Here is a 13,686-nt window from a genome sequence, read left to right on the forward strand (position 1 = left end):
TCCTGTCTAAGTAACGCTGACGAGTGAATGAATGGGACAGGCGGGTTGGGTATGGCGAGGAAGAGATGGAGTTGGAGAGTCTGGATGATTGCATGCTGTCTTGGATAGACCTTGGCTAATGGACTATTGAACTTGTTTATGGTCAAGATGCTGGGGACTGAGCGAGATAGCATGCATATTAATACATTAATATTTACTGATCATTTTCTTCTACTGTGATGTAGATATGGAAGATTGGACGTGTATAACAGATGGATCCCTTCTTCGAGCCTAGGTTGGAATTAGTCTGATGAACAAGCACGTAAAGAAATACTTACGCCAACTTGCAGGTGCGGAGAAACTGCGTAGCCAGACGGCACGACTTGTCCTTGTCCTCATGGTGAGGGTGGGAGACATCACCACACTCAGGGAGGCGTCGGAGGCAAACCTGGTGTGTTGTGTGCAGCGGTATTTCTTTTAGGAATACCTTGATTAGCACCAGGGCTTGCATGAGTAATAAGTACCGATAAGTTAGGTTGTAGTATATATAGCTGGAAGGCGTGGTTATTTGGCAAGCGAGGAGTAGTCAAGGGTCCTGTAGCGTATTGACGATTTCATAGACTCGAGGTGTAGAAATCTCCTCATTTGGCCCGGGCCCTTGCCTATCAAGCCACATTTGGGTGAACTTTAGGCTGGCTCGTTTGCTGCATTGGGTCTTGCAGCTGCATATGAGCATGGCGGCCGGGAGAGTGAACCGGGACTGTACATTTGCACAGTCGTCTGAGCGGATGCTGGTTGTCCTTCTCCCTCCAAAAGGTGCTGTTGGAGTGGGTGGAAACGCTTTGATCACTTCCAAAGACGATGAGGCTATCGAAGATGCTAGGACTAAGGCTATTGGCGCCGTGTTCCTAATACCAAAGATTAGTACCAGCGATCCCTTTCTGCGGTTTTAGCATAACTCACAACGACCTTGGCGTCATCTAGAACTTAATCCCAGATGCGATCCACCGCATTGCCTCCTCCTCCGCATCTTACATTTTCTACTATAAGGCGTGACCCTTCCCGAGAGAGGATCCAGAATAAAGGAGGATCCATCTCGGGAACTTCGATGGTGCGACTGGCGATCTTATTCGCGTACGAATAGTCAGCCTTTAACTGGAGTCTCGCCCGAGTCGGGAGTAGACATGAAATACATAGAATAAAGCCGATATGAGATATGACGATGAATTGCAAAGAGTTGACATAAACTCGACGCCGGGGGGTCATGGTCGCATGATGGAGGTGGTGAGGATCCATTCTTTGACCCTATCCTCTCCCACGGAGGCGAGGTAGATGGACTGGAATGGCCAAGTCTCTGAGGTTATCTGACACTAAGAAGTTGGGCTTCCTTTTATATTCGGACTGTCTGAACACGGCCACATAACCATATAGTAGGATGTCTCGTTTACTACAGAAATAGGGGTAAAGCGATTGACGAGACCAACGGCGGATCCGTTCGAAGAGCCGCCAGGTATCTATATAAATAAGAAGTCAATAAGACGAAAGCAGCTTTATTCAAGGCACTCCCGGTTTCGCCTCGAGGTTTCTCTCCGTAGCCAGTAGGGATAGACGCTGGTTAACACATCCCCCTAAGATGCCACCAATCGGACCAGTTGACTATATATATCCACGAGCCGGCGAATAAAGAAGATGAACCGTCCGGCCCATGATGAGTGCCTCTTCTGAGTGGCGGCGTTCATCTGCTGTGCGGTTGCAGGACGGGGCTGCTCTGGGTCGAGGTCAAAGGTGGGAAAGCGTTTTGGGAAGCTTCGCATCATCTGGAACATGGTAATTCACGTGTATGAAGTCTCGCCAACGTCTACCCGATATTGTGCTGGCTTTGAGCTCTATATAGTTGCTATCCCAGTCGCGATCAAGGTTGTTTGCTGGAGCCATCTGTTCTTGCGAGCCCTGGCTGCTCCTTTCCTACTCGTTCAGTTCTCCCGACTGGAAGAGCACACCGTGATGCGAGACAGGAAGTAAACCTCGGTGGAAGGTCCGCTGAACTGAAGAGCCGGTGGGTTCTGGAACGATATAATCTGTCTTCCGGGATCGTCGCTTTCTCTGCACCGCAGTAGACGGAGATAGTCGGCGACGCAACTTCTTCTGCTGCTGGGGGACTTGAGTGCATTTATATAGGGGAGTGCCATTCATCGCCCAGTCCATCAGAGGATCAGACAGACTTGAACGATGTTGCTGCATTCCCGGGTAGCAGGGCATACCTCTTCCGATTCAGGGCATGACGGGGCTAAACCGTATATATAGAATCCTAACATTCACCCAATGCCTTCTCATTCCTTGTTTCCAAATGCAGGTCGATCTCGATCTTCGCGATTAAACAACAACCTTGGCCTTGAGACTCAGATATGGTCGAGTTGGCGTATGGGTCACTTTCCCCAATAAGCCTTTCAGGGGCAATCCATAATGATAACATGTGTAATATATATACTGCCATGAGAGAAGGTATCTCGACGGGCCGTTCTGGTGCCTGGGTTGTGTTCTCCATGGCTGAGCCTGCGAGAAGGACCTTGGGAAATGATTGCCCCCCCGGGGCTGCAGCCCATAGCCGTCCCCAGTGGAAGCGTTGCTCTATATAAATAATGGTTGTTGGTAATATTTGATTAGATAATATTGGGGTGATCAGAATTAAGGCGTATCACGTCTTGGGATATGAGAAAACTCACTCCTTGTATTCCTCAAGAAGTGTCGTGATCCAAGCCTGAGAGTGCACATCATGGCGGTTTGCATAGACTAAGCATTTGGTACGGGGTTTTCCGATCCGGCTCACAGTAAAGTCTTGAGTGATTTCTGATCAGTTGTGGATGAGGTTGGTGGGTGTGGGTATTGTGGTCGAGCCACTCGAGCTCGAGTCACTCGTCGTAACTGAGGTAGTCGACAACTTTAAACTCGTCGTCGGCTTCATAGCCCTCATCGTCCAGGAAGTGAACTACTAAGCCATTGTGGGCCATATATATAGAGTGAATCAGGTCCTTAAGTAGGTTGACCAGTCGGTCGATATCGCCCTTGCGATAGGTCGAGCGTAGGGCCTTCACGTCCTTTCCCAAGTGCATCTTGACCGACGATCCTCCGTTGAGAAGATGTTTATCGATCTGCAGGTATTGGGTCATTTTCGTCGGACTGGGAAATTCCCGGATGATGGATATATAATTAGTTGCACGAGGCAAGGGGAGCCAGTGTCAGTGACCCCATTTTCAGGACGCAACTCGCAACAGGACTTGGTAGAATCGGTTGAACTGGGCCTGCCGGAGAACCCTGGCAGTAAATGTGCTACTGGAATGTGACGCCTGTCTCTATCGGAGTGCCACGATGAGAGATCTGGGGTTACTTCTGAATGCCTCTAATTAATATAGAATGCCAGCTTATATATAGAGATAGCAGCACCCAGGCGAGACCTCTAGTCGTAGAATGCGTCGCGCATCTCGGGAGAGCCAGGCTTTTCCCGGTGCCTCTAGTGTTCGATTCGCGCCTACTGAGCAAGAACCGAACCGAGACATCCAAACTCCGGCTCTGGGCTTATATAATAGAGTGAATGTGGTGGTCAGGTTAGGTGTTGTGACGCTCCATTGTGATGGACTTTTTCACATGAGGGACCATGTGCGTGCTGTGAGCTTCAGCCTCGAAGCCGTTGGTGCTTTTCTCAAGACTGTAGATGTCGACACCATGGCTTAGGGCCCTGCTCATCCCGGCGAAGTTGTTTGCCTTGACACTTCCAGGGGAGAGGTGATACGGCCGCGATCATGAACCCAGGCTTGGGATTTAGCACCCAAGAGCCACGGTTGGCAGAGGCACAGCGCCTTCTCCCACGTTGGACCTGCTTCGAGGTCATGATAGCCTGCCAGAGACACTTCTTCCCCCCGCCGTTTCATGTCATGGGGGCCTTGGTTGGTGCAGTTTCAACACGGCCGACTTGCCCCGGCATTGCCGCGATTGGGGTAGCTGTAGCCATGTGAACCTTTGAAGCGCTTGTGTTCATATATAGGACCTCAGTCTCAGTCGTCGTGGGTGGTGGGCATATAGGGCCATGAGGAAAGAGGTTGGACGAGGCTACAGTTGTAACGTGTACAACCCTATACACACAAGCAAGTATCGAGAGCGCACCTCGGCCAACGCAGCTTCTGGTCGCTTCATAGTTGAAGGCACTGGGGAGTTGTCAGTTGTATCAATGCCTGGCCATGCTCTGTTGTTCAACTCTAGACATTCTGCCAGTTCCCATCACTTCCTCTCAACTCTTTCAGAAAACCATGGACGGTCTCCTGGTTCGGACCATCCGTGAAAGAAACTTTGGGTCATAGTAATCCTCGCCCTGGTGAGGGAGATACAGTACACAAGCTTGGATGCCGAGAATATGTACCTGGTCCCTGTGGCTATATATGTTGATGGTGTCTAGTGATGCGTCAATCGCCCCAAAGCCGAATCAGGATGATAGGTCTGCTCCCTCTGATAGAGGCGAATTTCGCGGAGACAGCCCAACCCGGATCTGGCCAAGTTCTTGTTCAATGCTGAGCTTTCATGACCCTCATCCACGTACTGATACGAGAAGCCAACAGGTGCTGCATCCAGTCGAGCTGCAAGGTCCAAATTGAGGTTTGCATTGAGAGACGGGCATCCTTCCCTCTGTGGGGTGTCAAGGACCAACAAATGTAGTTCCCCTGAACGATGGGAAGCATTGTATTGATGAAAGGATGAAGTGTGCGCTGTGATATATATATGGACGTTTTCCCATCATTGGCAAACTGGTCTCTGAGATGTTTTCCCCGGCAGGTTTGCAAGAATGGCTCAAGGTCCATGCATTGAAGGGTAGTATAAAGGATCATGTTGGACGGGAAGAATAGGGAATGTGGCCACGGACTAGACAGAGGCCCCATGAAGTGATGGACTGACTTCTCCTTGTCGCCCTGGTTTCTGGTGGCCTGCTCTTATGTCAAGCAGCATTTCACCCAATGTTTATGTGTGATCAAGAAAGAAGAGGCCATTTTTGCCTCTCCCGAGCCTTCGTGCCAGGCGGTTTGCACAGCGTATTGAACACACCCTTTGCATATGACTCGGGTCGTACTGTGGTGAATATGAGGATGCCAGGAACCAAGAGGCCAAAAGGCGAATGTAATACATGATCTCGGGTACTCGGATACCATGCCTGTGGGGTATATATAGGTCATCGTTTATATGGCACGGCGGTATATAAACGAGGATGACGATGCGCTCGATGAGTGATAGGGATGTCACCGGTGTCTTCCAGACATACCGGTCTCTCGCCTGGAGCCATAGGCTAGGTGGAAACTCGATTGCCAGAGTGCCGGACGTGCTGGGCAGAGCGGCAAAGCTCGCCGAAATTCTGAGGAAATACCGCACTTAGCGATTTGGGCGAAGGGACCCAGTCTTGTCTCGTTCTTGTCTCGTTGGGGACAATCTTTGTGGGGGGATGAAACTGCCTCGTGTCTCTAATGAAGACAAGGAGAGTCCAGCAAGGCTGGACGTGGCAAGAAGTTGGTGTTGACTGGATCGCGCCAACGACCGGGCCGCAACACCCTGATGGAAGCGTTATATAATAGGCAAGAGACAAGAAATATAATGGGATGGTGAGATTATTGATGGATGAACGGAATTTGATCTGAGCGAGGAGCCTGGGGGCAGGATACCCCATTTTATACTTGTCGGGACAAGATCTGATTGCCAGGCCAGGTGCAGAAACCACGCCATCTAGTCATGAAACACTCCCAAAAGACAAAGAATTTGTTGTTTGTAATGCCGATTGCGCTGATCTCCGAGCCTCTCCCGCTTGGTCAAGCAGCTTGCCGGTTGCTGCAGCATTCCATGATTGCCTGCGAGGCTTCTTAGTGGGTTAGAAACTGTACAGAAAAGCAGAAAGCTTGCTGAACCAACGCGAATTGCCGAAAGAAGCGAAGGAATGACTTGTCATTGACACTTGCTCATGGTCTTGGTCGCCCTTCAATTGATGGGTGCGCTGAGACCCGGAACAGGTCCTGAAATATTGCCTACACATGGGTCTTTATCATCCGTGCCTTGGATCGCCCCGAAACATGGTCTGCCTCTCAGTACAAGTAAGGGATGATTGAGACTGTAGATAGTGTCTTATCTAATGCCCTAGGCGCATCCCAGGTATCCTAACCTGCAGGCCAAGGGCACGCTACATTATCCCTTAACCCATTAAGAAAGCATCCATAGACCCATTGGAAGCCTCCAGTAATCTTAAACGCCCTCGAAAACAAGCTCATCGGTTGCTTTCGAGTTCAGCCTGGATAGAACATCGGCGAGGCGCGTCAGTTGAATACCTGCTTCTTCCTTTACATCACCGTCCTGGTTCTGCGACAGCTCCAACAATACACTCCCCGCCAGCCGTATCTGCTCAATCTGCTTCATATCAGCATTGCTGAGCTAGGGATGTAGTATCCTTCAACTCACCCAAGGTTCTCCCATGATTTGCAAGTGGTGGATCGGCAACTCAATCAAGGTGCTGACAAAGTCACGACCTCCTTCAACCACTTTGCTGACAAGCAGTGATTCATCACTCCAGCCTGGCCCCAGAAGTCCAGCTACCTTGTAGACGATACAGTGTCGTAAAATGGCCATCCTCAAGGCGTGCATAGCGATCCGGAGCTGGGTAGTCTGCGTAAACAGGGTCTCATTCTGATACTGTCTGATGAAAGCTTGCTGCGATGAAGCAAGATTTCCATCATCTTCTGGCGGCAATGTTGGGTTGTAATCGTCCAAGATATGGGAAAACTCGTGCAACATGTTTGGTAAATCACTGACAGAAGAAATGCTGGAGTCATCGTTCTCTTCATAACGGTCGTCCCGCGACTTTGACCTCGATAGAAGGGAGTCAAGTCAGTACGGTGTTGTTGTTGACATCAGGCATCGGCATATTGATGGAGATACCTCTGCTGCTCGGCTCTTTTGCAAGTGATCAAGTGTTTGGAACTAGACAGTAGATGTTTGCAAATTCATCAATCTTCTCAAGTATTTTAGATTTGCTTGCTGCAGACATGCATCGTGTGGCTGACAAACTACTTTAATTACTATCTTCCTAGGTTTGTACACACAAAATCTACCTAAAACTTCAAACAGGTGGGCGTGACAAACTGACCACGGTCTGCTAGGAGAAGAAGGGAAATAAGAAATATCAACTGTACTTTGGTTCCACTTTAGGGGCCCATGTTTGTCCATCCCGTGGGTTCTCCTGTGAAGACAGAGTCCTGTGCGTGATGGCAAACCTGTAGTTTTCTTTTATCCCACAATCTCCTCATCAAGGTGGTTTCCATAGTCATTCTAAATATAAGTACCGGAGAGAAAAATGTCATTTGTGAGAAGCGGTACATAAACTAGCAGACTTTTCAAGTAAATTCCATTCTTTTACTTGCTCCTATTACATCCTACACCGATTTCTAACACAAAGAGCTCGGTGTTGATCGAAAAAGTACCACAATGAACCGGAATCCAACCCATTCCAACACTTGAAGCTATGGGAGAATGGAACGCACACTAGTTGGTGCTGGAGCTATCCCTGACTTACCTTGGCGCTTGAACCAACTCGTTTCATCCGGCTGCGAGGCTGAAACCTTGACTATTTGGATCAGATGCTCTGGGGGCGTGGTTCTGGACCATGACTTCTCGGCCGATTCTAGATTCCGTATAGGCGAGGCACCAAGCTTGATGCGCCCACTCGACATGGTCAAGCCACGTGCTTTAGGAATGGGGACAAGTCTAGGTCGGGTGTAGGAACTTTGATGCCGCAATTGGCTACACAATTGTTAATGTGTAAGCCTCCAGGGATCTAGGTCCGTTCGGTCTCTGTGTTGTCCGAGACTGAAAGCAGTTTTCTTATAGAACACTAGGATCCTCTCTTGGCGTAGAGGCGTTTGCTCAAACTTCACCTTCCTCTTTAATTTTACCAAAATGTGGCCCCTCATCTTGACCCTATGCCTGGCCGGCTTGTTCTGGGGCGAGGCTATGGCAATCGTCATCCCAGCACAGAACTCGACCAAGGTCAAGGTGCAGATGGAGCACTTGAGTCTGCGGGCAACTGGACCTCTCGGAACGGCCATTAGTCGAAATAACTGGAAGGTTACCTGCGACAGCGACAACCCAGACTCGGATAATGCCTGCCAAAAGGCCATCGACGGGGATGTAAACAGCTTTTGGCACACGGCTTGGTTTGAGGACACAAGCAAAGACCCAACGCTTCCACACACACTTACGGTCGACATGAAGACTGTACAAAACGTCAATGGTATCTCTGCTCTTCCTCGACAAGACGGTACTACACACGGATGGATCGCAAGTCACAACATCTTCCTCAGCACAGATGGGAAAAACTGGGGTTCTCCTGTTGCGACAGGAACATGGTATGCAGACGGCACCGAGAAGTTTTCAAACTTTGAGACGAAACGCGCTCGATACATACGCATAGTCGCCATCACCGAGGCATACGACGGTCCCTGGACGAGCATCGCCGAGTTCAACGTGTATAAGGCTGCTTCTTACACTGCACCCAAGACTGGGGTGGGAATTTGGGGACCCACACTCGACTTTCCTATAGTTCCTGTTGCTGGAGCTGTTGATCCGGGGACTGGAAAGGTTTTGGTTTGGTCTTCATATTATCACGATACCATGAATGGCTCTCCCGGTGGTATGACACTGACGTCGCTCTGGGATCCAGAAACGGGCATCATCACACAGAGGGAAGTCTTTGAAACCAACCACGACATGTTCTGCCCTGGTATCTCCATGGACGGAACAGGGCAGATCGTTGTAACGGGTGGTAACAGCGCTGCGAGGACAAGCACTTGGGACCCTGTCAAGAACCAGTGGGTGTCCGGGCCCGACATGAAGATCTCCCGTGGCTATCAATCATCCGCTACCACATCAAACGGCAAGGTCTTCACGATCGGAGGCTCTTGGTCTGGCGGGGAAGACTTCAAACCTGGTGAAATCTTTAATCCAAGCTCGAGGAAGTGGACACTTCTCCCGAATGCCAAGGTCCAGCCTATGCTCACGGCTGATGCCCAGGGGCTTTTTCGTTCCGACAATCATGCATGGTTGTTTGGCTGGAAGGGGGAAACCATCTTCCAGGCCGGTCCTAGTTCTGCCATGAACTGGTACTACACCCAAGGCAAGGGGAATGTCAAACCCGCGGGAAAGAGGCAGTCCAGCCGTGGAGTTGATCCAGACTCTATGTGTGGCAACGCTGTCATGTTTGATGCTGTAAAGGGCAAGATAGTCACATTCGGGGGGACTCCTAATTATCAGGACTCATACGCCACGACAAACGCTCACATTATTACTATCGGCGCCCCCGGGACGCAAGCCAATGCGGCCTTTGCCAGCAACGGCATGTACTACCCTCGCGTCTTTCACACTTCTGTTCTTCTACCAGACGGCACAGTATTCATCACCGGAGGCCAAGAATACGCCATTCCATTCGAAGACTCGACTCCTCAGCTTACGCCGGAACTATACGTTCCTGACAGCGACGCCTTTATCAAACAGCAACCCAACTCCATCATACGAACCTATCACAGCATTTCAATCCTTCTACCCGATGCAAGAGTCTTTAATGGCGGTGGTGGGCTATGTGGTGACTGCTCAACGAATCACTTCGACGCCCAGATCTTCACACCAAGTTACCTCTTGACCAAAGACGGAAAACCAGCCGCCCGACCAAAGATCGTTTCAGTTTCGGTCACGACGATCAAAGTCGGCGGTTCCATCACCGTCACAACGGGCGGAGCTATAAACACTGCCTCGCTGATTAGATATGGAACGGCTACGCATACTGTCAACACTGATCAGCGTCGTATACCCTTGACGTTGACGGGTACTGGGAAGAACAAGTACTCGTTCAAGGTCCCTAGTGACTCAGGCATCGCTCTGCCCGGGTATTGGATGTTGTTTGTCATGAATTCTGCGGGAGTGCCGAGCGTTGCGGCCACCATTAAAGTCACTACTTAGTTCAAGTTACCAGCATAAGTTTTTAATTCATTCACTATATCTATGCTCTATACTTTGTCCATTCCAAGTCCTGAGCTTGTAATATGAACAATTATTAATCCTCCATCAGCATCACCTTGCCGGTCTGGAGACTTCATATCACACTCTGTTTTTGAAACCTTGATGACAAGGTTTTTGAAATACCTGCCTTAGTTGTTATTTATGTCTTCAATATCCTCTCGAATAGTTGTAGAATCATTTTTCATTGTTAAGGACATGGTCTTAGCAACTGTAGAGGAATAGAGACGAAGCCATCACTCTTTTCGGCAAAAGGAAATCACGGAGGAGCCAAACATCGAGACCTCAACTCCAACACAAGCATTAAGCCTAAATTCAAGGTTTCGGTAAAATTACCTAGCGTTTGTCAAGTCGCTATAACACTTCGGAAGGTCGTCATCGGGCCCTCGGCCCATATAGGCAGTTGTCCCATAACACGATGCCAAATGGCTCCATGATCGACATATTCAACATACTTCGGTACAATTCTACCCCGACATGCACCCCCAATACGAGCCTGCAACCTAGAGAATGAGGAAATTGGGGGTTTATGCGCTCCTATTGCCTCGGCATATAAATTGCACATATAGACTTTTCTGATGCCATGTTTCAAGATGGTCATTGGCGGAATAACGCATTGTTCCTCCGGTGTGGGGGAAGGACAAACGTGATGCAGCTTGGCGAAAGGACAGCATAGTGAGATGCTTTTGGAATATATGTTGTTATATAGCCGGTATGGCCTTGTTTCTGAGGGGATTTTGGAAGTCCACCTCCTCTCCGCTGGTACCGCTTCTACCCAACTACTGCATCTCACGTCTTGTTCAAAATGAAGTTCTCTTCGGCCTTCCTGTATGTGCTGAGCTCACTTGGAGTGGCTCAAGCTAAGAAATCTCCCTACTTTATCCTTACTGGCGACTCAACCGTTGCCGTCAACGGAGGCTGGGGCGATGGCTTCCTGGCCGACTTAAAGAGTCCCGCTTCTGGCGTCAACAGCGGCAAGAGTGGCGCCACGATCCCTTCTTTCCGAGCTGAAGGCCGCTGGAATACTGCCATTGAGGCTGTAAAGAGCCATAAGGGAGACCATGAGTCTATTGTGACTATCCAGTTTGGACACAATGACCAGAAGACGTATACTCTGGAGCAGTACTCGAACAACTTGGCTGGGTTGGTTAACGAGGTCAAGGCAGCTGGAGGAACACCCGTGAGTATTCCCTTTGGATATTAGCGTCCATATACTCACAGAGTAGATCGTCATTACATCCCTCACCCGCCGTACCTTCAGCGGCGGCCACGTTGTCGAGAACCTCAGCGAGTGGCGAGATGCCGCCATCGCAGTCGCCAAGGATCTCAACGTCCAGTATCTCGACCTGAACACTGCAAGCACCAACTACATCAACGCCATTGGCAAGGAGAACGCCGATTACTACAACCTCAGCGAGGGTGACAGGACCCATCTCAACCCCGCTGGAGAGATTGTCTTTGGCCGTCTGGTTGCTGACTTGCTCCTCGAGAAGAGGCCTGATCTGAAGAAGTATGTCATTCCCAATGAGGAGTTGAGCAGGAAGCTTCGGGAGGGAGAGTTTGCAACTGGAGAGGAATAAAGGTTGGACCTTTAATGTCGGAAGCACTCGGCCAAGTAGGATCAAACCAAAGGCGCTTACTACTTAACAAAGTATATATGGTTTTGAATATGAAACACGCCTAGTATATCATCAACGTATCTAAACCCTGTGCCAAGGGACTTTCATCTCTAGCAAAGTCTGTGATCCATCGAAACTCTTCTATAGTCTCAGCCTCCCAATCCAGAAGCACCTGAAGGCTACCGATCCTTCTGAATCCAGTAGAATTTGTTTCGACCTTTTGCAGCAAGAGGCAGTGCACTTCCAGGCTCTTGAAAGGGTTCCTATTAGCTCTGTCGTGTGTCAATATCGGTATACAATACGGAGTTTCTTCTTCGATATCGATCTCATCATCCGCATCAAGAGAGAACTCAAAGGTATGGTGTCCGCCCCTATCACCTCTCCATTCTGCGTCTTCGAGCTTGGGGAGGTTGACTTGGCCCAACTTGCCAAGAACGCGTATATAACCCCCGGTCACGTTGGTGTAAATCTGATCAGTGCTGCTCTCGATTTTCACCTCGGTGATTTCAACCAAATACCGGTCGATGCCTTCGCGGTCCAAGATGTCGATATTTGCAGCTTCAAAGTCGAGAGACGCCCAGCTCCACGAAGGACCTATTGCCAGTTAGAAGGTGTCAACCACCTATAAAGTCTTACTCACCTCGATATTTCTTTGGGCTAGTGACGATCAAATCATCTTGTCCTACCATGTTCTGCAGCTTCCAGAGCAACCCATGAGGGAGCTGTCTCTTCCACAAACCCGCCAAATACTCGTCATTGAGCAGAGGCTGCGCTTGACTCGCTATACCTGCAATGGCAGCAAGACGATCCGATTCTTTCGTGAGGTAGCACCTGCAGAACATCTGTATCAACAGTTCCCAATACCTAACACCGTCCCGTTCGAGGCCATCTCTCCAATCCTTAGTGCTTCCTGGAAAGGTTTGATCTACATCATCACCAAGTATCGATGGTTCGGCAGGCAACCCACAGGGATAAGTCTCGCAGGCTTTGAGTGTCCGGCATTCCCAAAATAGCTGAGAGGAAAAGTGCAAGGTCCGGGGACTCAATAAGCGCTCTTGAAAGACCCATCCTCGCCCATTCAAAGTTGCTCGAGAAATAGACTTGAACCAGTGACTATCCAAGAAAAAGACATATTCTCTCTCATGTCCTTTCCAGTTGGCCTGTGCCGTATGCGGTGTGATCAAGTGAGAATCTCGCCAGGTGTACAATCCGCCTTGACCACGCGACGCCGAGGTTGCTGCAATGTTGCAGAAGGAGTATGCATAGACCTTTCCCATGTTAGAAGACTCTTTCAGCCAGTCTTTCTTTGAGTCTTGGATAATGCAGAGGGAATCTATCCATATGTATCGAATGCCCAGGTTACGACACAACCGAATCGCATCATGAAAGGTAAACGGCAAGTCCGCCGGCCGAATGCGCTGCATGAAGTCGTTGATGTTTGCCTTCTTCAACTTAAGCATGTTGTTAGCCGTCCATCGATGGCTCAAGGATATGTACAATGGCGACGGAGAGCTGGAGCTGAGAGACGAAGCCATCACCAATTTCGGATCCTGGGTCGACCAAGCAGGTCCGACGTCAATCAGGCGAGTCGGAAGCCACGACTGCAGATCTTGAACGCGACATTTTTCATGCTGCGTGGCGCACTCAAAAAGCCAACGCGTTGCCATTGACTGGCAGGCATCAGCGCTATGCGGCGGTCTTGGGCTGTCAGGTACCATATCCCCGACGGCTGTATCAATTGTTAGACTCCTTCATCGGGACATATTGTGCAATAGCTTGCCTGTCTTAAGATACATGTCCACCGAAAGGAGCTCGGGATAAACATGGCTTGACGTTTTAAGCTGATAGACCAACGCGCAGAAGGCGGCCGTATCGTTGTCCCAACAAATCCTTGGACCGATGACAGCCTTTTCGACGTTGATCCTGCTGCCAAGCCTAGAAGAGACTTCATTCCATACTATCCGACAGAGGGGACAACCAGAATCAGCGGCTTCAAGGATGT

General features: G+C 49.7%; 3 protein-coding genes across 3 annotated transcripts; 2 read left to right on the forward strand and 1 right to left on the reverse strand.

Annotated features, from left to right (window-relative positions):
- Window positions 1-7,953: 7,953 nt before the first annotated feature.
- Window positions 7,954-10,008, forward strand: NCS54_00734600 (Galactose oxidase; the record flags this gene model as incomplete). Its single annotated transcript, XM_053152777.1, has 1 exon — window positions 7,954-10,008. One exon carries the CDS (start codon window positions 7,954-7,956, stop codon window positions 10,006-10,008), a length of 2,055 nt encoding a protein of 684 aa, XP_053008752.1.
- Window positions 10,009-10,870: 862 nt separating this feature from the next.
- On the forward strand, window positions 10,871-11,645 carry NCS54_00734700 (SGNH-hydro domain-containing protein; the record flags this gene model as incomplete). The annotated part of the gene is made up of 2 exons (XM_053152778.1): window positions 10,871-11,245; window positions 11,292-11,645. 2 exons carry the CDS (start codon window positions 10,871-10,873, stop codon window positions 11,643-11,645), a joined length of 729 nt encoding a protein of 242 aa, XP_053008753.1.
- Window positions 11,646-11,745: 100 nt separating this feature from the next.
- On the reverse strand, window positions 11,746-12,541 carry NCS54_00734800 (HET domain-containing protein; the record flags this gene model as incomplete). The annotated part of the gene is made up of 2 exons (XM_053152779.1): window positions 12,325-12,541; window positions 11,746-12,278 (listed from the first exon to the last, which is right to left on the reverse strand). Exons 1-2 carry the CDS (start codon window positions 12,524-12,526, stop codon window positions 11,746-11,748), a joined length of 735 nt encoding a protein of 244 aa, XP_053008754.1. The 5' UTR covers window positions 12,527-12,541.
- Between the last annotated feature and the right edge of the window lie 1,145 nt (window positions 12,542-13,686).

This window comes from Fusarium falciforme, chromosome 5, assembly GCF_026873545.1.
Source record: "Fusarium falciforme chromosome 5, complete sequence".
Lineage (NCBI taxonomy): Eukaryota > Fungi > Ascomycota > Sordariomycetes > Hypocreales > Nectriaceae > Fusarium > Fusarium falciforme.